We start from the raw sequence: 27,992 nt of genomic DNA on the forward strand, positions 1-27,992 counted from the left end.
TTTTTTTTTTTTTTTTTTTTTTTTTTTGTGGTACGCGGACCTCTCACTGTTGTGGCCTCTCCCGTTGCAGAGCTCAGGCTCCAGACGCGTAGGCTGAGTGGCCATGGCTCACGGGCACAGCCGCTCCGCGGCATGTGGGATCCTCCCGGACCGGGGCACGAACCCGTGTCCCCTGCATTGGCAGGCGGACTCTCAACCACTGAGCCACCAGGGAAGCCCCTACAATTCCTTTTTATGTTTTAAAAATTTTTGTTTATGGTATGAGTTGAGTCTAAATTTATATTATAATATATGGATATTCAATGGTCCTAGCACCATTTGTTGAAAATACTATCATTTCTCATTGAATTGCCTTGACACCTTTGTCGAAAATCAAATGACCAAATGTGTCAGGGTTTGTTTCTGGATTCTTAATTCTGTTCCATTGATATGTATTTCTATCCCAATGAGAATTCTATACTGTCGATAAGTAGCTTTATGGTAAGTTTTGAAATCAGTAGGTGCAAGTCCTCCAAGTTTGCTCTTCTTTTTCAGGATTGCTTTGGTTATTCTAGGTATAAATAGGATCTTATTAGACCCACTTTGTCTTGTTCTTGTATCTCTGTTTTAATATTTCTGGCTCACCTCTGTATTGCTTGCCTCAACCAGTCCTGAAACCTCATAATTCATGGGACATTGAGGCAGAGTACTCAGGAAGTTCTTGCCTCAGTAGTGGAGAATAATTGTTACTATTTAGAGCACGGCTCTGGACCCGGGTAACATTCATAAAAGAAAGATCTGGAGGGACCAGTCTGTTTTGAGGTAACTTCCTTCCAGAGCAGAGCTCAAGAATATTATAGGAATATGAAAAAATATCCAGTACCTAATGAGGTAAAATTTACTATATTGACATCCAAACAAAGATTACAATACATAAGAAGCAGGAAAATATAACCCATAATTAAGAGAATTATTAATCAGTTAAATCTGATTAATACTGATACATAGGTTAGAATTATCAGACAATGACACTAAAACAGTTATTGTACCTGTATTCCATTTATTCAAAAAGTTATGCAGAGCAATTATACTCCAATAAAGATGTAAAAAAAAAAAGTTATGCAGAGTCATAGAAGATATGCAAAAACGATCCATATAATCTACAGATTCACCACAGTTCCAACCAAAATTCCATCAGGATCTTTTGTAGAAATTGACAGGCTCATTTTAAAATTCATGTGGAAATGCAATGTAATTAGAATAGTCAAAACAGTTTTGAAAAAGGAAAACATGTTGGAGATAAAACACTGCTTAATTTCAAGATTTATTTTAAAGCTATAGTAAACCAAACCGTATGTTATTGGCATAAATATAGAACAATGAAACATAAGTAAGGTTCAGAAATAGACCTATATATATTGGACAAATGAATTTTGACAAAGGTAAAAGGCAGTGAGGTCCAAAAAGGTGCAGAAAGCATAGTCTTTTCAATAAGTAATGCTACAGACCTACCAGAGAATGGACTTGAGGATATGGGGAGGGGGAAGGGCAAGCTGTGACAAAGTGAGAGAGTGGCATGGACATATATACACTACTAAATGTAAAATAGATAGCTAGTGGGAAGCAGCCGCATAGCACAGGGAGATCAGGTAGGTGGTTTGTGACCACCTAGAGGGGTGGGATAGGAAGGGTGGGAGGGAGGGAGATGCAAGAGGGAAGAGATATGGGAACATATGTATATGTATAACTGATTCACTTTGTTATAAAGCAGAAACTAACACACCATTGTAATGCAATTATACTACAATAAAGACGTTAAAAACAAAAACAAAAACAAAAAGCAAAAATCAAATGTGACCATATACAAAAATTAACTCAATATGGATCAAAGATCTAAACTTAAGAGCTAAAACTATAAAACTCTTGGAAGAAAACAGGTGAAATTTTTCATGGCATTGGGTTTGGCAATGATTTCTTGGATATGACACCAAAAGCATAGGCAACAAAGGAAAAAATAAACCAGATTTCATCAAAATGAAAAACTTTTTTGTGCATCAAAGAACACAATCAATAGAGTGAAAAGACAACCTTCGTAATATGAAAAAATATTTGCAAATAATATATTTGATAAGTGATTAATATCCAGGATGTATAAAGAAATCCTACAACTCAACAACAAGAAACACAATTAAAAATGCACAAGACTTGAATAGACATTTCTCCCAAGAAGACATAAAAATGCTCTGTAAGCACATGAAAAGATGCTCAATATCATTAGTCATTAGTGAAATGCAAATCAAAACCACAATGAGATACCACGTCACGTGTTAGTATGGCTGTGATTAAAAAAAAAAAAAAAGTAGTGCTAGTTACATCATGTGCCAAAACTAAATCAAAATAGATCATAAGCCATGTGCTTCCTTCCTTATAGGAGATATAATGACAAATAAGCACATGGAAAGATGCACAACATTGTTCATTGTAAGGGAAACACAAAATAACACCACAATGAGATACTGCTATAAATCTATTAGAATGGCTGAAAAACTTACCATTTCAATTATTGCTGAAGATGTGAGGAAACTGGGACTCTTGTACACTGCTAGTGGGAATATGAAGTTATACAACCACTTTAAAGCAGTTTGGCAGTTTCTTAAACATTTAAACACACATGTACCATATTACCCATCGATTATACTCCTAGATATTTATCCAAAAGAAATGAGGGCATATTTTCAAACAAATACTTGTTTGCAAATGTTTTAGCATCCTTAATTTTAACAGGCCATACCTGGGAAGAATCTAAGTGTTAACAGGTGATACATAAACATTCACCTATAATAGACTACTACTTAGTAATATAAAGGAATGAACTGTTGACACACGAAACATCTTAAATGGATCTCTAGAGAGTTTGCTGAGTGAAAGAAATCAGAGAAAAACCATACATGCTATATTATTCCACTCATATTAAAGTCTAGAAAATGCAAACTGATCTATAATGACATAAAGCAGATGAGTGGTTGTCTGGAAAGGGGGAATACAGAGGATGGTGGTAGGGAGAAACTATAAAGGGGCCAAGTATATTTTTTGGAGTGATGGATGTTCACTTTCTTCATTGTGGTGATCGTTTCAGGTATTTCACCTGTATTCAGGTGTATACGTATGTCAATGCTTATGAAATTCTGTACTTTAAACATGTACAGTTTGCTGTATACCAGTTAAAATTAAATTAAGCTGTTAAAAAAGCAGGATAAGACATAATTAAGATTGTTATGATATAAAAACTTCTGGCATTTAAAGGGGAAAATTTAAACAGTGAGTCATGGGAAGTTACCAATTTCTGTAAGTTCTGGATAAGTGAACATAAATGCATTTATGGGAGTGGAGAGGGTGTAGGAGTATGCAAATTCATGTACTGAGTTATAATTAGTGCTAATAATTTTGTCATGAAATTTTCCATATAATCACAATATGTATTGAATTTTGGCCAATCACCTCAAATTATGGACATTTAGATAAAAAGCTCTGTTAATAATTTCTGATATATAGTAACTATTTTAAGTACTATTTTTAACGAATTAATCGATCAGCATATAGTATGAAAACTTAAATAAGTCAATGAACACATTTGTCAACATTAAGCTTAGTAACTGTTCATTTTTTCAGGGCTCTCTGTCCTTAACTTTGGTGATGTTTGTGTGAACTCAACAAATACTCGTCTACTACATGTTATTAATATGCTACCTATTCATATTTTGATCCAGTTAGATGTCAATTTGCAAGAACTTCGGAAAACCAACCAATTTTCATATGTGATTCCACCTACAGCTAGTACTTCTGTTTCAATGATATTTGAATCTCCCACCATTGGAAAATTTTGGAAGTAAGATTTATTTTCAAATTTCTGTTTGCTAGAATCAAAATGTCGTTTTGTATATTTACCCCAATTATTGTAGTATATATTATGTTTGGTCCCCAAACATAGAAACTATATGTGCAGCAATTTGTAGATTTGTAGATTCATATTTCAATGGTAGTCTAATTACCTTTCATAATTATTTTGATATTGTTTACTAAGAATTGTTGATGTCAATCAATAATATATACATTTTACATGTAACTGAATTCTACCATTCAGTTAAGAGGTGTTAGTTAAATTTGGATGCCTTTGCTGTGTTACAGGTCTTTCACCTGTCAGTGAACAGTATGCCTGGTGGGCACATCCTAGTGATGGCAGTTGTCTTGCCAGTAAAACTTGAGCTATCTGCTAATGAGCTAGTACTGAGACCACAAGGCTTCTTGGTGAAAACATGTTTTAGGGGGATGGTTAGGTTGTATAATCATCAGAATTATTTTGTCAAATTTGAATGGCAACTGATAAATACAGGAAAAGGGATGGCATTTTCCATTCGTCCAGCTAAAGGTAATAGTTTATTCTGTTGTTTGATTTAGACATTCATTTATTCATGTATTCAGGCATTAATCATATCTGGAGTGTGTACTGTATAACGGTGATAAGAACATAGAAGTAAATCACAAATGGTCTTGGGACAATGGGACATTCCTTCCCTCCTTCCTTCCCTATGTCCTTCCCTTCCTCTCCCCCTCCCTCCCTCTTTATCTCTAATTTAGAGATACTCTTCATTTGAGATCTAAGTAGACTATACTTCAGGTCACAGAGGAGTCCTGGTTCATTGAATTCTTGCCTTAGGTGCTTTTCCTGTGAATATCAGTCATTTCCAAATCGTGACTTCTATATAACTCTACCAGTGTTGGTACCAGGGAGTGTTATAAACAAGCTCGAGTATTAATTTAAGTTCACTTAATTTTAGTGCAGATATAGGTGGAGATGTTGACAAATTTAACAAGTGGAAGTGGAGGACTGTCCCTTTATTATGGCTGGAGATCATTGATATAACCATATTTAATCGTTTTATTAATCTGGATAGATTTAGCACAATCCCAGATTATAATTTATTAAGCATTTGAGGTATACTTCTATCAATATTTAGCAGATTCATTTGACCAAGCTCTTTTTTGTTGTTGTTGTTATTAATACTGAAAATACTGGGTCCCGCCCCAAACTAGAAAGAAGTGGAGTAAATGATCAGAGAAGAAAAAGAAAATATTTCTGCAGATTTCAGAGATTCTAGATAAACCTTCTCCAGTTTTTTTGAACAGGAGGTATCAGTTGTAGTTACATTATCTGCATTCCAGCTATAGGTTCTGATCAAGCACGTGATATGACACTAAGGGTGTCAGAAAAGCACAGTGCACAGGTACTTTTCCTTGTATTTCTGCATCCTAGCCAGTGTTGAGTGGCTGGGCTTCCCCCTTGTGGCTGCCATGGAAATGCCGTGAAAATGCTTCATTTGTCAAAAGTGGAATTACAATGTTATAAACTTCTCATGGTTTTTAGTACTCTATTTTTACAGGGAGATTTTAGTATTTAGTTTTCTTTTCTTTGGGTTGCTCATAACACCTCTTACATTTTTTTAAATCAAAGCAAAAAACACAAAGACATTTAATTCCGAATATAGTGTTAATATGAATACCATTAGCCTTTAAGTACTTTTTTTTTTTTTTTTTGCGGTATGCGGGCCTCTCACTGTTGTGGCCTCTCCCGCTGCGGAGCACAGGCTCCGGACGCGCAGGCTCAGCGGCCGTGGCTCACGGGCCCAGCTGCTCCGCGGCACGTGGGATCCCCCTGAACCGGGGCATGAACCCGTGACCCCTGCATTGGCAGGCGGACTCTCAACCACTGCGCCACCAGGGAAGCCCATCCTTTAAGTACTTGTAATTTTTTTAGAACACAAATGATACAATACTTGAATCTATTTGATATAGCATCGAGGAAAGTATGCATAATTTATATTATATACCTAGATTTCTCTAATGTCATTTTCCTTCTGCTGCTCAGAATATTCATATAATAATTACTCACTTTTGTTTTTGCCTCTTTGTAAAAATCTTTTTCTTTTAACATCTTTATTGGAGTATAATTGCTTTACAATGGTGTGTTAGTTTCTGCTTTATAACAAAGTGAATCAGCTATACATATACATATATCCCCACATCTCCTCCCTGTTGCGTCTCCCTCCCACCCTCACTATCGCACCCCTCTAGGTGGTCACAAAGTATGGAGCTGATCTCCCTGTGCTATGTGGCTGCTTCCCACTAGCTATCTATTTTACATTTGGTAGTGTATATATATGTCAGTGCTACTCTCTCACTTCGTCCCAGCTTACCCTTCCCCCTCCCCAAGCCCTCAAGTCCATTCTCTACGTCTGCGTCTTTATTTCTGTCCTCCCCTTAGGTTCTTCAGAACCATTTTTATTTTATTTTTCTTAGATTCCATATATATGTGTTAGCTTATGGTATTTGTTTTTCTCTTTCTGACTTACTTCACTCTGTATGACAGACTCTAGGTCCATCCACCTCACTACAAATAACTCAATTTCATTTCTTTTTATGGCTGAGTAATATCCCATTGTATGTATGTGCCACATCTTCTTTATCCATTCACCTGTTGATGGACACTTAGGTTGCTTCCATGTCCTGGCTATTGTAAATAGAGCTGCAATGAACATTGTGGTACGTGACTCTTTTTGAATTACGGTTTTCTCAGGGCATATGCCCAGGAGTGGGATTGCTGGGTCGTATAGTAGTTGTGTTTTTAGTTTTTTACGGAACCTCCCTGCTGTTCTCCATAGTGGCTGTATCAATTTACATTCCCACCAACACTGCAGGAGGGTTCCCTTTTCTCCATACCCTCTCCAGCATTTATTGTTTGTAGATTTTTTGATGATGGCCATTCTGACCGGTGTGAGATGATATCTCATTGTAGTTTTGATTTGCGTTTCTCTAATGATTAATGATGTTGAGCATCCTTTCATGTGTTTGTTGGCAGTCTGTATATCTTCTTTGGAGAAATGTCTGTTTAGGTCTTCTGCCCATTTTTGGATTGGGTTGTTTGTTTTTTTGATATTGAGCTGTATGAGCTGCTTGTAAATTTTGGAGATTAATCCTTTGTCAGTTGCTTCATTTGCAAATATTTTCTCCCATTCTGAAGGTTGTCTTTTCATCTTGTTTATGGTTTCCTTTGCTGTGCAAAAGCTTTTAAGTTTCGTTAGGACCCATTTGTTTATTTTTGTTTTTATTTCCCTTTCTCTAGGAGGTGGGTCAAAAAGGATCTTGCTGTGATGTATGTCATAGAGTGTTCTGCCTATGTTTTCCTCTAAGAGTTTGATAGTGTCTGGCCTTAAATTTAGGTCTTCAATCCATTTTGAGTTTATTTTTGTGTATGGCACTAGGGCATGTTCTAATTTCATTCTATTACATGTAGCTGTCCAGTTTTCCCGGCACCACTTATTGAAGGGGCTGTCTTTTCTCCACTGTCCATTCCTGCCTCCTTTATCAAAAATCAGGTGACCATATGTGCATGGGTTTATCTCTGGGCTTTCTATCCTATTCCATTGATCTATATTTCTGTTTTTGTGTCAGTACCATACTGTCTTGATTACTGTAGCTTTGTAGTATAGTCTGAAGTCAGGGAGCCTGATTCCTCCAGCTCCGTTTTTCTTTCTCAAGATTGCTTTGGCTATTCGAGGTCTTTTGTGTTTCCAAACAAATTGTGAAATATTTTGATCTAGTTCTGTGGAAAATGCCATACGTAGTTTGATAGAGATTGCATTGAATCTGTAGATTGCTTTGGGTAGTATAGTCATTTTCACACAGTTGATTCTTCCAATCCAAGAACATGGTGTATCTCTCCATCTGTTTGCATCATCTTTAATTTCTTAGATCAGTGTCTTATAATTTTCTGCATACAGGTCTTTTGTCTCCTCAGGTAGGTTTATTCCTAGATATTTTATTCTTTTTGTTGCAGTGGTAAATGGGAGTGTTTCCTTAATTTCTCTTTCAGATTTTTCATCACTAGTGTATAGGAATGCAAGAGATTTCTGTGCATTAATTTTGTATCCTGCTACTTTACCAAATTCATTGATTAGCTCTAGTTGTTTTCTGGTAGCATCTTTAGGATTCTCTATGTATAGTATCATGTCATCTGCAAACAGTGAAAGCTTTACTTCTTCTTTTCCAATTTGGATTCCTTTTATTTCTTTTTCTTTTCTGATTGCTGTGACGAAAACTTCCAAAACTATGTTGAATACTAGTGGTGAGAGTGGGAAGCCTTGTCTTGTTCCTGATCTTAGAGGAAATGGTTTCAGTTTTTCACCATTGAGGACGATGTTGGCTGTGGGTTTGTCATATATGCCCTTTATAATATTGAGGAAAGTTCCCTGTATGCCTACTTTCTTCAGGGTTTTTATCATAAATGGGTGTTGAATTTTGTCAAAACTTTCTCTGCATCTATTGAGATGATCATATGCTTTTTCTCCTTCAGTTTGTTAATATGGTGTATCACATTGATTGATTTGTGTATATTGAAGAATCCTTGCATTCCTGGGATAAAGCCCACTTGTTCATGGTGTATGATCCTTTTAATGTGCTGTTGAATTCTGTTTGCTCGTATTTTGTGGAGGATTTTTGCATCTATGTTCATCAGTGATATTGGCCTGTAGTTTTCTTTCTTTGTGACATCTTTTTCTGGTTTTGGTATCAGGGTGATGGTGGCCTTGTAGAATGAGTTTGGGAGTGTTCCTACCTCTGGTATATTTTGGAAGAGTTTGAGAAGGATGGGTATTAGGTCTTCTCTAAATGTTTGATAGAATTTGCCTGTGAAGCCATCTGCTCCTGGGCTTTTGTTTGCTAGAAGATTTTTAATCACAGTCTCAGTTTCAGTTCTTGTGATTGGTCTGTTTATATTTTCTCTTTCTTCCTGGTTCAGTCTTGGAAGATTGTGTTCTTCTAAGAATTTGTCCATTTCTTCCAGGTTGTCCATTTTATTGGCATATAGTTGCTTGTTGTAATCTCTCATGACCCTTTGTATTTCTGCAGTGTCAGTTGTTATTTCTTTTTATTTTCTAGTTCTATTGATTTGAGTCTTTTCCCTTTTTTTCTTGATGAGTGTGGCTAATGGTTTATCAATTTTGTTCATCTTCTCAAAGAACCAGCTTTTAGTTTTATTGATCTTTGCTATTGTTTCCTTCATTTCTCTCTGATCTGATCTTTATGATTTCTTTCCTTCTGCTAACTTTGGGGCTTTATTATTGTTCTTTCTCTAATTGCTTTAGCTGTAAGGTTAGGTTGTTTATTTGAGATGTTTCTTGTTTCTTGAGGTAGTATTGTATTGCTATTAACTTCTCTCTTAGAACTGCTTTTGCTGCATCCCATAGGTTTTGGGTTGTCGTGTTTTCATTGTCATTTGTTTCTAGGTATTTTTTGATTTCCTCTTTGATTTCTTCAGTAATCTCTTGGTTGTTTAGTAGTGTATTGTTTAGCCTCCATGTGTTTGTATTTGTTACAGATTTTTTCCTGTAATTGATATTTAGTCTCATAGCATTGTAGTCGGAAAAGATACTTGATGCAATTTCAGTTTTCTTAAATTTACCAAGGCTTGATTTGTGACCCAATACATGATCCATCCTGGAGAATGTTCCATGAGCATTTGAGAAGAAATTGTATTCTGTTGTTTTTGAATGGAATGTCCTATTAATATCAATTAAGTCCATCTTGTTTAATGTATCATTCAAAGCTTGTGTTTCCTTATTTATTTTCATTTTGGATGATCTGTCCTTTGGTGAAAGTGGGGTGTTAAAGTCCCCTACTATGATTGTGTTACTGTCGTTTTCCCCTTTTGTGGCTGTTAGCATTTGCCTTGTGTATTGAGGTGCTCCTATGTTGGGTGCATAAATATTTACAATTGTTATATCATCTTCTTGGATTTATCCCTTGATCATTATGTAGTGTCCTTCTTTGTCTCTTGTAATAGTCTTTATTTTAAAGTCCATTTTGTCTAATATGAGAATTGCTACTCCAGCTTTCTTTTGATTTCCATTTGCATGGAGTATCTTTTTCCATCCCCTCACTTTCAGTCTGTATGTGTCCCTAGGTCTGAAGTGGGTCTTTTTTAGACAGCGTATGTACGGGTATTGTTTTTATAAGCATTCAGCCAGTCTGTGTCTTTTGGTTGGAGCATTTAATACATTTACATTTAAGGTATTTATCAATATGTATATTCCTGTTACCATTTTCTTAATTATTTTGTGTTTGTTATTTTTGATCTTTTCCTTTCTTGTGTTTCCTGCCCAGAGAAGTTCCTTTAGCATTTGTTGTAAAGCTGGTTTGGTGGTGCTGAACTCTCTCAGCTTTTGCTTGTCTGTAAAGGTTTTAATTTCTCCATCAAATCTGAATGAGATCCTTGCTGGGTAGAGTAATCTTGGTTGCAGGTTTTTGTCCTTCATAACTTTAAATATGTCCTGCCAGTCCCTTCTGGCTTGCAGAGTTTCTGCTGAAAGATCAGCTGTTAACCTTATGGGGATTCCCTTGTGTGTTATTTGTTGTTTTTCCCTTGCTGCTTTTAATATGTTTTCTTTGTATTTAATTTTTGACAGTTTGATTAATATATGTCTTGGTGTATTTCTCCTTGGATTTACCCTGTATGGGACTCTCTGTGCTTCCTGGACTTGATTAACTATTTCTTTTTCCATATTAGGGAAGTTTTCAACTATAATCTCTTCAAATATTTTCTCAGTCCCTTTCTTTTTCTCTTCTTTTTTGGGAACCCCTATAATTCGAATGTTGGTGCGTTTAATGTTGTCTGAGAGGTCTCTGAGACTGTCGTCAGTTCTTTTCATTCTTTTTTCTTTATTCTGCTCTGCAGTAGTTATTTCCACTATTTTATCTTCCAGGTCACTTATCTGTTCTGTCTCAGTTATTCTGCTATTGATTCCTTCTAGAGAATTTTAAATTTTGTTTATTATGTTGTTCATCATTGTTATTTGCTCTTTAGTTCTTCTAGGTCCTTGTTAAACGTTTCTTGTATTTTCTCCATTCTATTTCCAAGATTGTGGATCATCTTTACTATCATTACTGTAAATTCTTTTTCAGGTAGACTGCCTATTTTCTCTTCATTTGTTTAGTCTGTTGAGTTTTTACCTTGCTCCTTCATCTGCTGTGTGTTTCTCTGTCTCCTCATTTTGCTTAACTTACTGTGTTTGGTGTCTCCTTTTCACGGGCTGCAGGTTCTCGTTCCCATTGTTTTTGGTGTTTGCCCCCAGTGGCTAAGGTTGGGTCAGTAGGTTGTGTAGGCTTACTGCTGGAGGGGACTGATGCCTACGTTCTGGTGGATGAGGCTGGATCTTGTCTTTGTGGTGGGCAGGACCACATCTGGTGGTGTGTTTTGGGGTATCTCTGACCTTATTATGATTTTAAGCAGCTTCTCTGGTATGGGGTGTGGTTTTGTTCCTGTCTTGCTAGTTGTTTGGCATAGGGTGTCCAGCACTGTAGCTTGCTGTTTGTTGAGTGGAGCTGGGTCTTAGCCTTGAGATGGAGATCTCTGGGAGAGCTTTAGCCATTTGAAATTTTGTGGAGCTGGGAGGTCTTTGGTGAACCAGTGTCCTGAACTTGGCTCTCCCTCCTCAGAGGCACAGGCCTGACACCTGGCCGGAACACCAAGACCCTGTCAGCCACACAGCTCAGAAGAAAAGGGAGGAGAAAAAAAGAAAGAAAGAAAGAAGGAATAAAATAAAAGAAAGTTATTAAAATAAAAGAAAATATTTTAAAAAATTAAAAAGTCAGGACTTCCCTGGTGGCGCAGTGGTTGAGAGTCCGCCTGCCAATGCAGGGGATATGGGTTCGTGTCACGGTCCAGGAAGATCCCACATGCCGCGGAGTGGCTAGGCCCACGAGCCATGGACGCTGAGCCTGCGTGTCTGGAGCCTGTTGCTCTGCAACAGGAGAGGCCACAGCAGTGAGAGGCCCGCGTACCGCAAAAAAAAAAAAAAAAAAAAAAAAAAAATTAAAAAGTCATTAAAGGAAGAAGAAAGAGGAGAGCAACCAAACCAATAAAAAAATCCACCAATGATAACAAGCTCTAAAAACTATAGTAAGGAAAAAAACAACAAAACACAGACAGACAGCCCCCTAGGACAAATGGTGAAAGCAAAGCTATACAGACAAAATTGCACAACTAAGCATACGTATACATACTCCCAAAAAGAGAAAACGGAAAAATATATATATAACTTTCGGGAGGTCTGAGGTCTTTTTCCAGCATTCACTAGGTGTTCTGTAGGAGTTGTTCCACATGTAGATGTATTTCTGATGTATTTGTGGGGAGGAAGGTGATCTCCACGTCTTACTCCTCCACCATCTTGAAGGTCTCCTGTGTAAATCTTTTTATTGAGTTATTTTTCTTACATCCCTTTTGTTATATCGTGTTGGAAAAGAAGAAGTTTTCTTCTACCCTTAGGTTCTTCTAGTTGGTATAAGAATTAAACTGACATGGGACAGATTAACAGGAGAAAATCACACAAAAGTTTAATAACATGTATCCGTGAGACAGACCCAGGAAAACCCCATAACTTGCCAGAGTGGCCAAATCCTCACCTTAAATGTCATCTTCAGCTAAAGACAAAAGAGGATGTTGGGGGTAGTGGATTGGGGCTGCAAAGGTGGGAAAGGGAATTCACATGCAGATGGAAAAGCAAATGTTTGGTAAACAGATGTTTCCTGGGTCGTGGTACACAGAGTAGACTTGGTCTCTAGGCCCAGCTGAGTCTCCCCTATGATAGCCAGCCCATATTCTTTGCATGTATCTCTGGTGATAGCTCTATTCTGGGAACTAGCCCTTTATCTAAATTCTTTTAGGCAGTTAAGGAAGAGGTAACAAGAAAAAACTTCCTGAGTCTTCTTCTGTTTCTTAAAAATAATCAGCTTAGGGCTTCCCCGGTGGCGCAGTTGTTGAGAGTCCGCCTGCCGATGCAGGGGACATGGGTTCGTGCCCCGGTCTGGGAAGATCCCATATGCCATGGAGCGGCTGGGCCCGTGAGCCATGGCCGTTGAGCCTGCACGTCTGGAGCCTGTTGCTCCGCAGCAGGAGAGGCTACAACAGTGAGAGGCCTGCGTACTGCAATAAAAAAATAATAATAATAATAATCAGCTTAAATTAATCCTCATGCCAAAGAGACACATTTTGGGGTAGCAAATTTTTGTGCCCCTAGAATTGGTTTTACATCCTACATAATGCATTTAATCATATCCCTCTCTATTTTTTTGTAAACTAAAGTGAAGAGTTATAATTTAAATTTTATGTTGTGATTGTCCTTTTTTCCTGAGGCATGATACATTTTGGATTTGTATTTGGATAGTGGATATTATAAGGGGAGAATGGAAGAGTGGATTGATGTTTTCTAAGATAGAATTGGTTTCTCATATGACTTTTTCATTAGATATTGTTTATGTTTCTGCTTGTTTTCTTATGTGTTCATCCTTGTTGTCTTTAACCATACTGAACTCTTGAGTCCACTCAGTCCTCAGCCTTGTCTTCAGTCAGTTCACTCTCATTGTCTTTCTCAATTCTGTCACTCCTTGGCCGTTTGTAGTACCTTCCCTGCCAATCCCAGCCATGCTCAATTCAGCCATCCAACTTATTTCTCCTGTCCCACGTTATACATAATATTCCTGGAGAAAAATATATAGCCATGCTGGTTGAAGGGAAAGTATTGACCTCGAGCTAACCCTCTCAACATGGATCTATAATCCTTTTGCTGCTCTCAACTCTTCTCTGAAAGCTTATGTGTCTTTATAAATAGCATTGACTCTTCTTTGTCAGAGTTACTTCCCATCACAGTCTTCTCTACACATCACTCACTTCTAGTACCATCACTTGACTTCTACATTTCCCGCAGACTTTGTCCTCCTGCAGAGTTCCTGCTCATTCTTCAGTCACAACTCAAATGCCATCTCCTTATGATGAAGTTTCCTCCACTTTCTTGGGCTAATTTAGAACTCCCCACCCAACCTCTTTTCCACTCCCATTGTGTATTTGTTACATCACCTACAGTTATTTGTTTATGTCCATCTCCTGTTGTAGTAGATGTTACTAAGCCCATATCTGATATCCATTCCCCTTCCTTATGGGACCCTCATTTTGTTTGGGGAAGCAATGTTCTTATTTACGTATCTCTTTTCCCCAGCCTTTCTTGCCAATGAGATATGGACAGAAATTTCTTTTAGCTTCATCCCCCTTCTATATGCCAGGTACTGTTTGAAGTACTTCTGCTTATATTAGCTTATTTATTCCCTTTATCAATTCTCTAAGAAACAGTTGTTATCCCCACTTTATGTATGAGGAATCTGTGTTACATAGGTTTAGTAAATCGTCCAAAGTCTCAGCTAGTAAGTGTCAGAGCTGAAATTTGAACCAGGGGGTCTGACTGTTGAATTTGTGCTCTTTTTAACGACTGTGCTTTGATACCTTTCCACACTGAGGAAGGCCACGTGATAAGGAATGGCAGTGTGGGAAGCTAGGAGCATTGCTCCTTCAAGGCATTGTCAACCTGTTAAGGGAGCCCTGGAATACCCGCCCATGGACTTCTGATTGCATAAGATAAATAAACTCGTATCTACCTAACCCACTGTAACAGGACTTATTGTTACTTATAGACAAATATAATTCTGATGGATCCCAACTAGACTGTTAGCTCTTCCACGAGTAGTTTCTCTTCTTTTTATAAATTATTGTGCCAACTATAGTATTGGCATTCAAGAGTATTAATAATAATATCTGACACTGGGTGCTTTCTGGGAATTACACACTATGTTAATCCCTTTATGTGTGTTGTTATCTCCCTACATGGCCACTGCAAAACTAGGAGGTAGGCACTATACCTTTTTCAAGGTTGAGAAAACTACTGTTGCATGTGAGTCAGCCTGACTCAAGGCAAAGTTTGTTGTGATGGTCACGCATCTCTCTGTTCAGTATCCTGTGCCTTTGAATCTCAGATGATCCCCTCTTCCTGAGGGAAGAGCTTCTAAGTCATTCTTTCCATCAAGTATTATTTTCTTAGACCAAAGGAGATGATGAATTTAAACAGGTAAAGCACCTCACAGTAAATGTGCCTTATACCCTCCTGGGTTCTAAATACATTTGAATTATAGAAATGTGCTAATTGCTAATAGCTACATCAGAAGTTATATCTCTAGGGATTTGAACATTAAAACAAACAAAAAAAAGCCTCTGGTAATGATAATTCCTTCCTCCAGAAACTGAATGAGTGTCCGGTGTGTTTCAGAGTGTTGAGAAATGTGGAGGGGACATTTGATCAGGGATCGCAGATGGTTTTCTACTGTCTAGATGTAAAGTTATCTCTAATCCTAGAGTGTTGCTTCATTGATAAATTAAAAATTTTTTGCTATATATTGGCATACTTTTTGTCAGATATTTTGATCTGCCTATTAAAGTTGGAGCATAAGGTATTCCCTGTATTTTGTTTAATTTAAATAATTTGTTATAAAATGTCATTACATGTTTATGCCATCTCTTATTTTGGATATTAAAAAATAAATATAGTTAAAATGTGGTAAATTTCTTGTTCTCTCTAAATTCTCTGTAGGCACTGTTGAGCCATACTCCCTATTGGAATGTGAAGTGACATGGCAGCTGGGATTTGATTCTCCGGAAAGGGGAGAATTTATTCTTCACATCAATGAAGGAAACATGCTGACACTGAAATGTCTTGCACATGTAATGATTTCCCTTGAATATTATTTTTATTTTGAGGGCTATAAATTGGTTGAGCATGCATATGCGTATATAGTTGCGTATATATACTATGTTAGTAAAAACTGATTTTACATGTAATACTTAGTTAACTAAAGTGTCTTAGCATCTTCTTGGAGCCACTTCTCTACCATAAATGAAGACTTTGCTAAAAAATGTGTTGTATTATCTAGAATTAACTCAGAAATCCAAGACTTTTGTGCCAACAATACTAGATTGTTATTAGAGACTATAATACCATGGGAGCCACTTGAAATTAAATTATTTCTTTAATAAGTGCCAAAGAAAACTAAAGAAAATTATATTATTGCATTTTTCGTATTTAGTTGTAATTAATAATTCAGTATGAAATGGATCATGTGATTTATATAGCAAGGAAATATATAAAATTCTTCCATATTCCATATGGAATATACTTATAATAAAAATGTAAGTAAAGTGAAGGCTGCAATATGTAATTTTAACTTTCTTTCTGTGGTAGAACCCAGAAGACCTTAACTTCATGGCTCTTAATTACCAAGGATATGCTTTACATGTGTACCAAATTCCCTTCCCAACGTTCTTAGTAATTTAACACAACCCAATGCTGTTTTACTAAATCCCATCTCTGTCTCCAGGCCATGATCATGTTCTTACATATTTTAGCTATGAAGAAGCTTATAGCCTTAAGATATAAGAGATCCATCCACTTTTATGATGGCAAGTGGCAGTCAGAAATCAATAGGGTCTTTCCTTTGCCCCAGGCTTGAAATAAGCTGCTGCTTTCACTATGTTTAAATCACTTATTAATTCTTTTTACAACTTTGTATTGAAGTATAGTATACTACAGAAAGGTGCACATATTATAAAGTATGTATCACTCAATTATTTTTTATAAACTAGTAACACCCTTGTAACTCACACCCAGATCAACCTGATCAAGAAACAGAACATGACTAGCATCACAAAAGAACCCCCCTAGTCCACACTTCCAGTCACTCTGTGTCCCTCCCAGGATCATCACAATCGTTACTTCTAAGAGGATAGATTAATTTTGGTTTTAAACGTTATATAAATGTCATCACACCATATGTTCTCTTCTATGCCTGTCTTCTTTTGTTCATAATTAGGTTTGTGGGATGCATCTATGCTGATACATGTGGTGACAGATTATTCATTCTCACTCCTGAATAGCATTCCATTTGGTTAGACTATACAATCAGTTTTCCATCACACAGCTGATGAGGGTTTGGATTGTTTCAGATTTTTGGCTAATGTAATAGTGCTTCTGTTAACATTCTCTGTCTTTTGGTGAACATATGTATACAGTTCTTTAACTGTTATTTACATAACTGTGTTTGACAAGTTTACTAATATAAATTTGCTCATATACTCACCCCATGTGTATTTTTTCTAACAAATAAAAGATGAGCAATTTAGTAATGTAGACTTAGCTTTAATAATAAGTATCATTTTTTTAAAAAAAATTATTGGAGTATAGTTGATTTACAATGTTGTATTAGTTTCAGGTGTACAGCAAAGTGAATCAGTTATATGTATACATGTATCCAGTCTTTTTTTTTTTAAGATTCTTTTTCCATATAGGCCATTACAGAGTATTGAGTAGAGTTCCCTGCACTATGCAGCAGGTTCTTATTAGTTATCTGTTTTATATACAGTAGTGTGTATATGTCAGTCCCAGTCTCCCAATTTATCCCTCCCCCGCTTATCCCCTGATAACCATAAGGTATCATTTATTAATTATTGTGTCTCAGGTACGATGCAAAATGACGTTCTTGTATTATCTCATTTAATCCTTACAGCAACTGTTTAAGGAATGTATTAATAACTCAATTGATGGGTGAGGAAATGGAGCATTAGAATGGTTAATTATCTAGTACAAGTTCACACGTGCAGTAAATGCCCTATTGGAATTTATATCCAAAGTGATCTGCCTCCACAGCCTTTGCCATTACCCTCTCATAAAATTTGATTTCCACTTTCCCTACACTAGGATTGGTTAAGAATTAAACTCTGAGATGTCAGTGTACTGAACTAGATTATTTTTGGCCAATTTTTCAAGCCCTTGAGTTTAAGTGAACTTACTTAAGAGTAAGTGAAGTGTTACTCTTAAGAAAGTAAAGAAGGAGGAATGTGAAACAATTAAATAAAATGTTCATTTAAGTTTTTTCATTAATTATGAAGGACTTACTTGACCATTTCATCTTTTGTTAGCTTTGTTTGAAAGTTTATTTTTCCAGTTATCCGAATCATGTTCTTCAACTAATTATACGAATGTATTAAAATCTCCTAAGACAATAAGAAATAATATGTATTATTTATAGTAGGGTCTATTGTAAAGAGCACTGAATGAGGAATTAGAAATCTTGGGTTCTAGTTCACCTTGGTTACTGTTTGCTTTCCTGTAAAATGGGAGAGGTGGATAATATCAACGTTTCCAAAAAGTGTTTTATGTTGCTGTAGTTCTGTGAAGTGGTTTGTATAGGACAGGGCGAGGGAGTCCTGTGCCTAAGTAATTCTGTGAATCACAGTGTACTACCTCCCCATTCTCAGATAAGCAAAGTGTACATTATCAGCATATTAAGCCCTTTGAGAAGACTTCTAGTAGAAACATGCCTGGATAATCTCTCTTGGCATGTTATTTCCCATACTTACATGACCCTTGAACTTTTTCCTTTTGTGTAGCACATGGTAACACCTTGTATGTAGTGGGGCAGATGGTCTCTAATATCCCCTTCAGTGACTAATCTACATCATTCTCAGTCATGGATTTACTTCGTCCTTAGAGTTATCTTACTCTCTCTGCCTTCCTCAGTTTAGGAGTACATTGTAAATATTCCACTCTTTTCCTTTCTCTTAAGCACACCATAAAATCTGATAACGCTTCGTATTTTAGAAATTTCTATGAAGCTGAAAAAGTTTGAGTTATCTGGTGGGGGATAAAAAAATGTTTACTGTTATTTCAATTTCATGTTCCCTTTCTTCCTCTTATTAGCTTGGTCACACCAAGGTCGTTCTTTTAGAGCCAAGGATACTCTTCAGTGATAGCCCTCAAGGTTTAAGAACTTGGAGAAAAGCCATTCTTCACAATGTAGGACCAAACCATGCTTATTTCAAGGTAATGTAGAATCTGGAAATCTTACTTGGATCAGATCACATTATAATTTGAACTATTTATTGCCATGAGTTCTATGCCATGAATACTTTAGTCTTTATAGATTGACTAATGCTAATATTTAGGTATTTCATATCAGATTTATCTGAATACATTTCATCTACTTTATCCTTTTAGTTTCCCATAAAATTTGTCTCTATCTCTCCCTTCCTTCCTTAATCTCTCCCTTCCTTCTCCTCTTACCCCTCTTTTGCTTTCTTTCTGTTATTTTGTTTTATTGGGAAAAAAAGATGATTTCAAAAAAACTAACATTAAAAAAATATGCAGTGTTTATGTTACATCCAGTATTTAATTACATGCTTTTCCTTTTTTTCCTCGTTTTCACTCTGTCATCAAGACTGTTATGGTAGCAACTGGGACCTAGATCAAGACCATTCTAAAGATATTCTATTTATAGTTGTTACTCCTGATTTAAATTGTGGGGCGGGTGGTGTTTAAATTGGTAATAGAGGTTTTTTTTTTTTTAACTGAGAAACATTAACATCTCTTAATAAATAGTGACAGTAGAGGTTAGCATTTGAGATCTTTCTTTCAAGCTTGTATTTACATGTCTTCTGCCCAAACAAGCAAAGGAGGATACCCTTTTCTACTCTGTTGCTTCAGAATTAGTTCTGAAGTCTGTTTGTTCCCTCATCCCCTAAAATATGTTAACCAATTTCCCTTCAAATTATTCTGACTTAAGGCATGATAGATAAGCCTAAATTGGCCTCTGACAAACCACACCTTAACTCTTTTGGTAAGTTACTTTTTTGAAGGTCAAAATGATATCTTAGACATTAGGCTATAAAGGAAATAATAAAGAAGAGTAGGTTACTTTATCATCTTGCCTCCCCACTAACTTTGCTTTCAGTTTTTTAGGATCAGGGAAAAGACAGGCTATCAAAATAGTATCTAGAATTTTGGCATCTCTCCAACAGATACATCTCATCCTTTCCTTGTAAGTTTTGCAAAGTCTTGAAAACACTTCAGATAATAAGCTTCATCGTCCTGTTTGAATTGGAAGATGCCATTGCTAAAAGTTCTGTTTGCTGGGTTAGGGGTGCAAATCCTTGTTGAAGTTCAAATTGTTTGTCTGGTGTTCGAAAATCTATTTCAAAACCATCTCATGCTGTGTGCCTGTAGGTCCTCTCTCTATGTACTGGTCTAGAAGTTTTCCTATGAAAGCTTTGGAACAATAACTTTAAAGGATAAGTGACATTTCTACAAATTTTTGATTATAGGTTTGTGACCAGAGTCTTTTGTCTGTGATTGATGTTGTTCCATCACAAGGAATCATTCCATTGGGGGTGCTAACTGTTCTCAATACCTCCTGTACTCCTACTGTAGCAGGAAAATTTGATACAGGAGCAAAGGTATGTTTATGCATATGTGTGTTTTCTCCTTATATATGTGTCTGTGGATTTGTTTGGTTATGATATTTATAATAGTAGGTATAATTCTATAAAATGTTATATACATGTTTATTCTTAGAAAGCTTATTTTAATGATTTCTTCTAATGGGGATGGGTTTTAATATTATGACACTAAAGAGTAATTTAAAAAATTTCTGTTATTTTTCTATTCTAAATTTCTAATTGAGTTAGCTCTAAAGAGGTGCAGTTTTTAGAAATCTAAAAAATAAACAACCTTACTTATACATCGGTTGTAAAAATGGTTAGCAGAACTTGGCAAGAGGATTTGTAGAAAATATTTTTGATGAAAGTTGCTAATGGAAGTTTCTACTAAGTTGAAATGGATACATTTCATTGATATGAGGCATTTTTCACATGAACTTGGAATATTTGGCATCTCTAACTTGTGACAAGCCCTCACTAGTCACAGAGCAAAGGATTGTTTTTTCCATGGTGTTAATTAGATACCTAAGGAAAAAATAATCAGTTTTGGAATGCTAATTTTAAATAGCTTTAATGACTATAGGAATTATAGGAAAATTGTATATGACGTTAATATCTGTATTTTATAGCACACATAAAATGTTTTACTATTTTATGTTCTGGGAATTATGTAAATGAAAAGGTATTACCTTGATTTTAGGGACTTCGCTAAGTGTTCATTAAACAGAATAAATAAAACATGTAAGACCAGTCTGTAGTAAATTTTACTTATTATAAACTCATGGAACGGAATGCTCTTAATCTTCAATTTGATGATCAACTGTGTACATTTACTCACATTAAAAAAGTAATATGTGCACTATCATCAGATCAAAATGAACGGCTTAAGAGATATCCTCCAATTTCCCATAATCATTAGTTCTTAAATAATATTTAGCTTAATATAATAAACACCAATTTGCCTGGCCCCCAAATAAACAACCTAATAATTATATCTTACTTTTATAAAGAAGTATAGGGGGCTTCCCTGGTGGTTCAGTGGTTACGAATCCGCCTGTCAATGCAGGGGACATGGGTTTGAGCCCTGGTCTGGGAAGATCCCACAAGCCACGGAGCAACTAAGCCCGTGCGCCACAACTACTGAGCCTGGGCTCTAGATCCCACGCGCCACAACTACTGAAGCCCGTGCGCCTAGAGCCCCTGCCCCACAACAAGAGAGGCCACCGCGATGAGAAGCCCGTGCACCACAAGGAAGAGTAGCCCCCGCTTGCCACAGCTAGAGAAGGCCCATGCGCAGCAACGAAGACCCAGCACGGCCAAAAATAAATAAGTAAAACAAATAAATTACAAAAACAAAAGTATAGATTGAAAGATGTTTATAAAGTGTATATTGTGGTATACGGTCTGATATTTGGGCAGAATTTTTGTATATTATTTTGGAAAAAATAAAAAACATAGCCACTAAAATATAGGTTTTACTGAGATTAGTTTCCACTGTATTTTAGAGAACCATGCTGTTTTTACAAAGCTTACCTTTTTAACAGTATATTATAATGAGATTCCTTTATTCATCCATTCCATGCGTACTTACTGGGCACATATTATGTGTTAGGCTCTGCTGCAGTTGCTAGGAATGCAAAATTGAACAAGGTAACTAGGGTCCTTGGTCTCTAAGAATGTACAATATGATGGGGGATGCAAACAACTCAAAATTAAAAGATAATGTAATAAGTACTATGATGGAGAAATACAGTAGGCTGGGGGCATATACGGGAGAGGTTTGCAACCCATGCTTAAATGGTCAGGGGCAGTTTCCTAGGGGAAGATAAATCTGAAAGACACCAGAGTTAAGAATCAGCCAGAGGAAAGGGGTAGTAGTGGGGTGAGGGAGGAGAGGAGGAAAGAGTATTCAAGGAAGACAAAATTGAATGTGTTCAGGCATATGGGAGGAGAGGGAGAGCTACAAGGCAGATATGAAAAACTTAGTTTAACATGACTTGGTTATAGATTGAATGGATGATAGTGGGGAAAGATGTATTTAGAGGCCTGTATAAATTTTAGTCACACAGGTCCTTAGCAACAACTTAGGAAGTCAAAATTTCATCTTAAGAGCTTGGAGTTTTTAAGCACGGAGAGTTTCACACTCAGATTTGCATTTTTCAGACATCACTTTGGTTATAGAGCAGTGTTAAACTGCGACCAGTGCAGAGTTATTAGTCCGCTGATGATGTCCAGGCAGGAGAAGATCGTGTTCTCAGGAGGTAGGATTCTAGACAAATTCTAGTCAAATTTAGGAGATGAATGTTTAGGGTTTGATGATTGAAAAGGGTCACATGTAAATAAAACAGGTAAGTCAAGTGTGAGACAGGTGGTAACAACATTCGAAGAAAGATTAGAGGATGAGTAGCATATTTTAGAGGGAAATCATGAGTTTGAGGCACCTTTTGCATCCCTATGTAGAGGTGTCTAGTAAAGAGGCCATTGCTTATACATGTTGGTCTGAAGGCTAAGGATTAATCTTAGAGATGATAGAGGTTATTTCTGTTACCCCTGTGAAAATCAAGATGAGTATAAGTGGATCGAATATATTGATGAGAAGTTGGAATGATAAACTTTGTTGAATAACGGAGAAAATGGGGACAGGTTAATTGGGGCTGATCAGGGAAACATCACACATGTGACATCGTGGAACTCTAGTCTCTGAAAATGGGTGAGAAAGCAGGGATGAGAGAGGGTTGTGAGAAAGAGAGGGACGGATGAATGTATGGTTTCTGAGGCCATGGATTTGTGACGGGTGATATTGTCCAGGGTACAGATTAAGTCTCAGGAGATGAAAAGGTCAAGCGAGCAATTGGTGAGGGTAGTAAATGGGTTATGGCAGCCTGGAATCTTCAGTTACCACGAAAGGAGAAGTGAGTAAAAGGCAGCCATGGGGGTGTTGAGACTTACATATGGCGTTCATCAGTGAAGCATATATTGACTTGTAATTACCTCTGAAGCATTAAGTTATGCTTCTTATGATTTTAGTCAAGTATTTTAGGTACTATATATTCTGTAAATAAAATACAGAAATCATATAGTAGTATGAATTAAGCAATTCGGTTAATAAGATTGTCTAGATGGCACTCACTTTCCTTAATAATTCTGAAAAAATGGTATTTTGTGTTTTCTTTACCTGTAAACAATGCCACTGATTCTATCAAAAGAGTGAAATACACTCATATCTCTTTTTTTAATATACATTTAGATTTAAATCTCGAAGTTGACTGCTAACCTGTTCTTGTACAGGTAGGGCTTTCAGGGAATGATATTTTTGTGCTTCTGAGATTTTGATTAGACAATTATATGTTCATGTAATCTATAGTTCTTATTTTGTAGGAGTTACATGACTAAATTCTTATTTCACTGTCTTAAATTTCTTGGAAGAAATTGAGTGCTCAGGCAGTTCTTGGTTCAAGTTTAGCCACTGCTGCTTTCAAGTTTTGTGACCTTAAGCCCCAGTTTTCCTCACTTGGAAATTAGGGTATTAACAGAATACTGAAGATTAAAAAGGAGATAATGTATTTAGCAGTATACTTGGCCCATATACTCAGCAATTTTTAGCTGCTCTCATTAGAATTATGGTTGTTTTGGATATTAGTATCTTTCTGTGTTTGCACTCAGTTTCTTGCTTGTTTTAATTTTGAATATTCCTTTGGAATTAGGTAAATACAAAAGGCTCACACAGAGTTTGAAGCAATAATGTCAAGGCAAATGGGTAGAACTCTTCAGTCAAATTCACGAGGTCCCATTTGTGATGGAAGTTTTTAAGAGTTGAAAATTCACTCCTTTAGGAATATCAATTCTACATCACAAGAAATGGGATGATAACTGCCAGAATAAGTCTTGTGACATTTATAATAAGTTATGATTATTTAAATTATAAAATGTTATATAAATGCCAGGTAATACTTCAGCAGTATATGAGTATATTTTAGTGTGGTTTCTACAGAGTTTTATGTTTTTCCTAAATAGATTGCTATTCACCGTGCAAAAGACATAGACCTTAGGACTGGTGGATCTATTGAGATTGCTGATGTTGAAATCAATCCTGTGAGTATGTTACCTATTTGTATAATCAATTTATGAGTGTGGTGATTTTTATTTATGTGTCCCTAGTCAGCCCATTTAGGTTAAAATTTTTTTATTATGTAGTAATTTTTCACATAGAAATTAATATATGTAATATAAATATAAGTGATGAAGCAGAGTATTAAGCCAATTAATGAAAGTTTAAGAATTCACCACGGAACTTAAGTAGCAGAACAGTACCAGTACCGTTAAATTATCTGTAGGCTTCATCATGATCCTACCCGTCTTAAGAGATAACTACTTTCCTGAATTTTGTCATTGTTCTCCCTTTACTTTTTCTAATTAGGTTACCACATATGTATGAATTCCTTACGGTTCATTATTTAGTTTGTTCATTTCTGAGCTTTATAACAAAGATATATTATCTTTGGTGGGTTACTTTTAATTGAATATCATGTTTTTAAACTTCATCTAGGTTATGTGTAGCTGTATGTTATTCATTTTCCCTGCTGCTTAATAGTTCATTATGTAGACATACTGTAATTTGTAGACTCATTCCATTGTCCATCCAATTAGTGTCTGTTTTTTTGGTATTACAAATACTATAGCTATGAACATTCATGTACATATCTTCTAAGGTACTTATGAAATAGTTTCTTTAGGAATGGAGTTGCTGAGATGCAGATAATGTACATATTTGACTTCACAGGATAATTTCCATATTTTCTTCTCAAGTTTCCATTGATCCACATTCTGTTGCTCCATAAGTTGTATTATAAGACACAATGTTTGCCAATCTATTGAGTGTAAAATACCTCACTGTGGTCTTGATTTACATTTTCTGAACTATAATCAAATTTATTTTTTGAATTATTGTTCTGTACCCAAATGAAATTTTGTTCTACAGTTGATAGAGTGCACATACATGCTTTTTTTTTTTTTTTTTTTTCTGTCCAAGCTTTCAGAGTTAGATCTGGTCTTACCTACCTAAAGAATCTTTCCCTGATCCTTCAAAGCAAGCCCATATTCCCCTCTCTTGTGACATTTATTAGATGTCACAAACATCTTAAACTCTGGGAACATCTCCATTGTAGCAATTGTCATATTATTTTCAGGTTATCTGCCCTTTTGTTTTTCTATCCCCAGTACCTAGTACCATTCTGGTGCTGAACTAAATTGAGTAGAAATCGATGAGGCTGCTGGTTGCCTCAGGTAGGGCCTTACCACTAGTCTGCACTTTAACGGCATCACCACAATTCTAGGCTTTAAGTTACAATTTTCTAACCTTTCTTTTATTCAGTGTTGAAGGCATGGTAAGTCCAGATAGACTGATGGATACTAAGCTAGCTTGTCCAAGACAGTGGTGATTCCTGTAGTATCCAGAGTGCTTTTTTTCAGTTGATATGGTGTCCCTCCTTGAACAATGTTAGACAAAGATGGAGACTTTAAATACTGCATTTCCTCGTCCTAAGATATTTGTGGCAGGCTTTGCATGTTATGGTATAACTGAGTAATTTATAGGACTTTAATATATATTTATCAATATTTCTTAATTATGTTGAATTTTTAAACATTGCTGCCCAGTTACCTTTTAAAAACAATATTCTAGTATTACCAGATATTGTTAGCAATATATCTAATAACTGTGTGGCATTGACTGTGTGTCTTAATAACAATTAGGAAATTTTATCCAAATTAACCTATGGGAAAGACCAGAAATGGGATAAGAGGAGTGATTTTTTGCATACGAAGCATCAAACTTTCACTACCTGTTTTGGATTTCACAAATTTCACCTGTAGAACTGGGTTGATATTTTAAGTGAAGCAAATAGTGGACAGTTGACCTTAATGCCATGTTTTTCTCAGCATTAGGATACTGTTGCCTCTTTCTCTTTTAATGGTGTATGTGATTCTTTTACTAAGGAACTGTAGAGTATATATAGTTACTCTACCAGAAGAGGAATCCTGCAGAGTTTTGTGGGGTACACATGCCTGGCATATAAGCTAAAATTAAGATACATTCAGTAAACATTCCTTATGTATTTAAGCTAGATGTCAGATAGGTGCTAGAGATGTAAAAATGAATGAGACTTAAGGTCCACTAGAAGAGACATAAATAGACAAATAAACGGACATTATGATGTCATAATGTGAATAAACATAAGGAACAGAAGTAGTCCCGATCATACTGTAATTAACTGTGGCTTATCCAACTGGTATTTGAAGGATGCATAGTATTTTATCAGGCAATTACAAGTTAGAGAAGGGCCTTCTGACAGAAGAGACACCTTGATAAAGACACAGAAGGGAGAAGTGCCAGGTACTGGTTGGAAATGACAAGTCATACAGCTTGCTGAAATATGAAGTCATAGGGGTGAGAGTGGAGCTAGGTAAGGCTGGAACATGAGGCAGGGGAAGGTCATGGTGAACTTTATGAGCCCTGCTAACAAACTTGACATTGTCCTGTAGATCTCCTGTAGAGGAGAATCATCAAATTTTAAGACAGGAAATGATGTGGTCAGATTTTTAATTAGTTTAATTGTGACTTAGATGTGGAGGGGAGAATTGGAGAAAGTCAAATCTAGCAATGAAATGAAAAGTGATGAGTTACTGGGCTTCCCTGGTGGCGCAGTGGTTGAGAGGCCACCTGCCGGTGCAGGGGACGCGGTTTGTGCCCCGGTCCGGGAAGATCCCACATGCTGCAGAGCAGCTGGGCCCGTGAGCCATGGCCGCTGAGCCTGCGTTTCCGGAGCCTGTGCTCCACAACGGGAGAGGCCACAACAGTGAGAGGCCCGCGTACAGAAAAAAAAAAAAAAAAAAAAAAAGTGATGAGTTACTAACTTTATACAATTACAATAAAGTTAAGAGGTGAAGGAGTCAGAATTAATGGGATTTGGTAACTGATTACATGTAGGAGGGAGGGGGAAGAAGGAAAATGTAACTAATTTGTATAGAATACTGCTGTAATAATGTCCTTGATAAACATGAGTATAATTTTTTATTGAGGTATAATTGACATATAACATGTTAGTTTCAGGTGTACAATATAATGATTCAATATTTGTATATATTGTGAAATGGTCACCATGGTAAGTCTAATTATCATTGGTCACCAGACATACCAATTTTTTTCTCATAATGAGGACTTTTAAGATCTACTGTTTTGCAATGTAATTTTTCGTTTACATTATTTTCATAAATTGTTACTCTACCTTCTAATTATGATTTATTTTTTTATGTTTTAGGATGTATTTAACTTCAGTGGCACCTATGTTGGCGCTACCCAGATTATTCCATTTTTAGTAGAAAGCAAAGGTACAACACGTGCCAGAGTAGAGTTTAATCTGGAAGACTTTGAAGGTTTTTCTATGGATTTTAAAGACAAATCAGGTATATATTTTATACCATTATGATATTATTGTAAAAGTAAAACAGTTTTAAGTTTGCTCTAAGGAATAATGTTAAGCAAATACTGTAAGTCAAGGGCAATTATTCTTAAGTATTTTTGACTTATGACTCAATGCATATTTTTCTTATATCCTATAAACCATAATGGTTCTATTTCTAGAAATACATGTATATATATCAGAAGACTTTGATAATGCATGACATATAACTGTGCTTATTAATTGATATAATATAGTAGGTTAAGTATGTTATACATAAGTATATACTATAAATGAAAATAAAATTATTAATTGCTAGTTTTAATTGCTTAAGAATTTCAGGTGAATGTTTTGGAGAA

At 36.1% G+C, this 27,992-nt stretch overlaps 1 protein-coding gene across 1 annotated transcript in view; it reads left to right on the plus strand.

Annotated features, from left to right (window-relative positions):
* The window catches only part of CFAP47 (cilia and flagella associated protein 47), a 489,073-nt gene that overhangs the window by 61,315 nt on the left and 399,766 nt on the right, over positions 1 to 27,992 (plus strand). The window contains 8 exon segments of the mRNA XM_029240167.1: positions 3,649 to 3,865; positions 4,165 to 4,172; positions 4,175 to 4,405; positions 15,501 to 15,631; positions 18,663 to 18,785; positions 20,063 to 20,194; positions 24,191 to 24,268; positions 27,493 to 27,637. Of these exon segments, the coding sequence (XP_029096000.1) occupies positions 3,649 to 3,865; positions 4,165 to 4,172; positions 4,175 to 4,405; positions 15,501 to 15,631; positions 18,663 to 18,785; positions 20,063 to 20,194; positions 24,191 to 24,268; positions 27,493 to 27,637 (1,065 nt within the window).

Source organism: Monodon monoceros, unplaced genomic scaffold, assembly GCF_005190385.1.
Source record: "Monodon monoceros isolate NGI ecotype Baffin Bay Population unplaced genomic scaffold, NGI_Narwhal_1 Super_Scaffold_22, whole genome shotgun sequence".
Lineage (NCBI taxonomy): Eukaryota > Metazoa > Chordata > Mammalia > Artiodactyla > Monodontidae > Monodon > Monodon monoceros.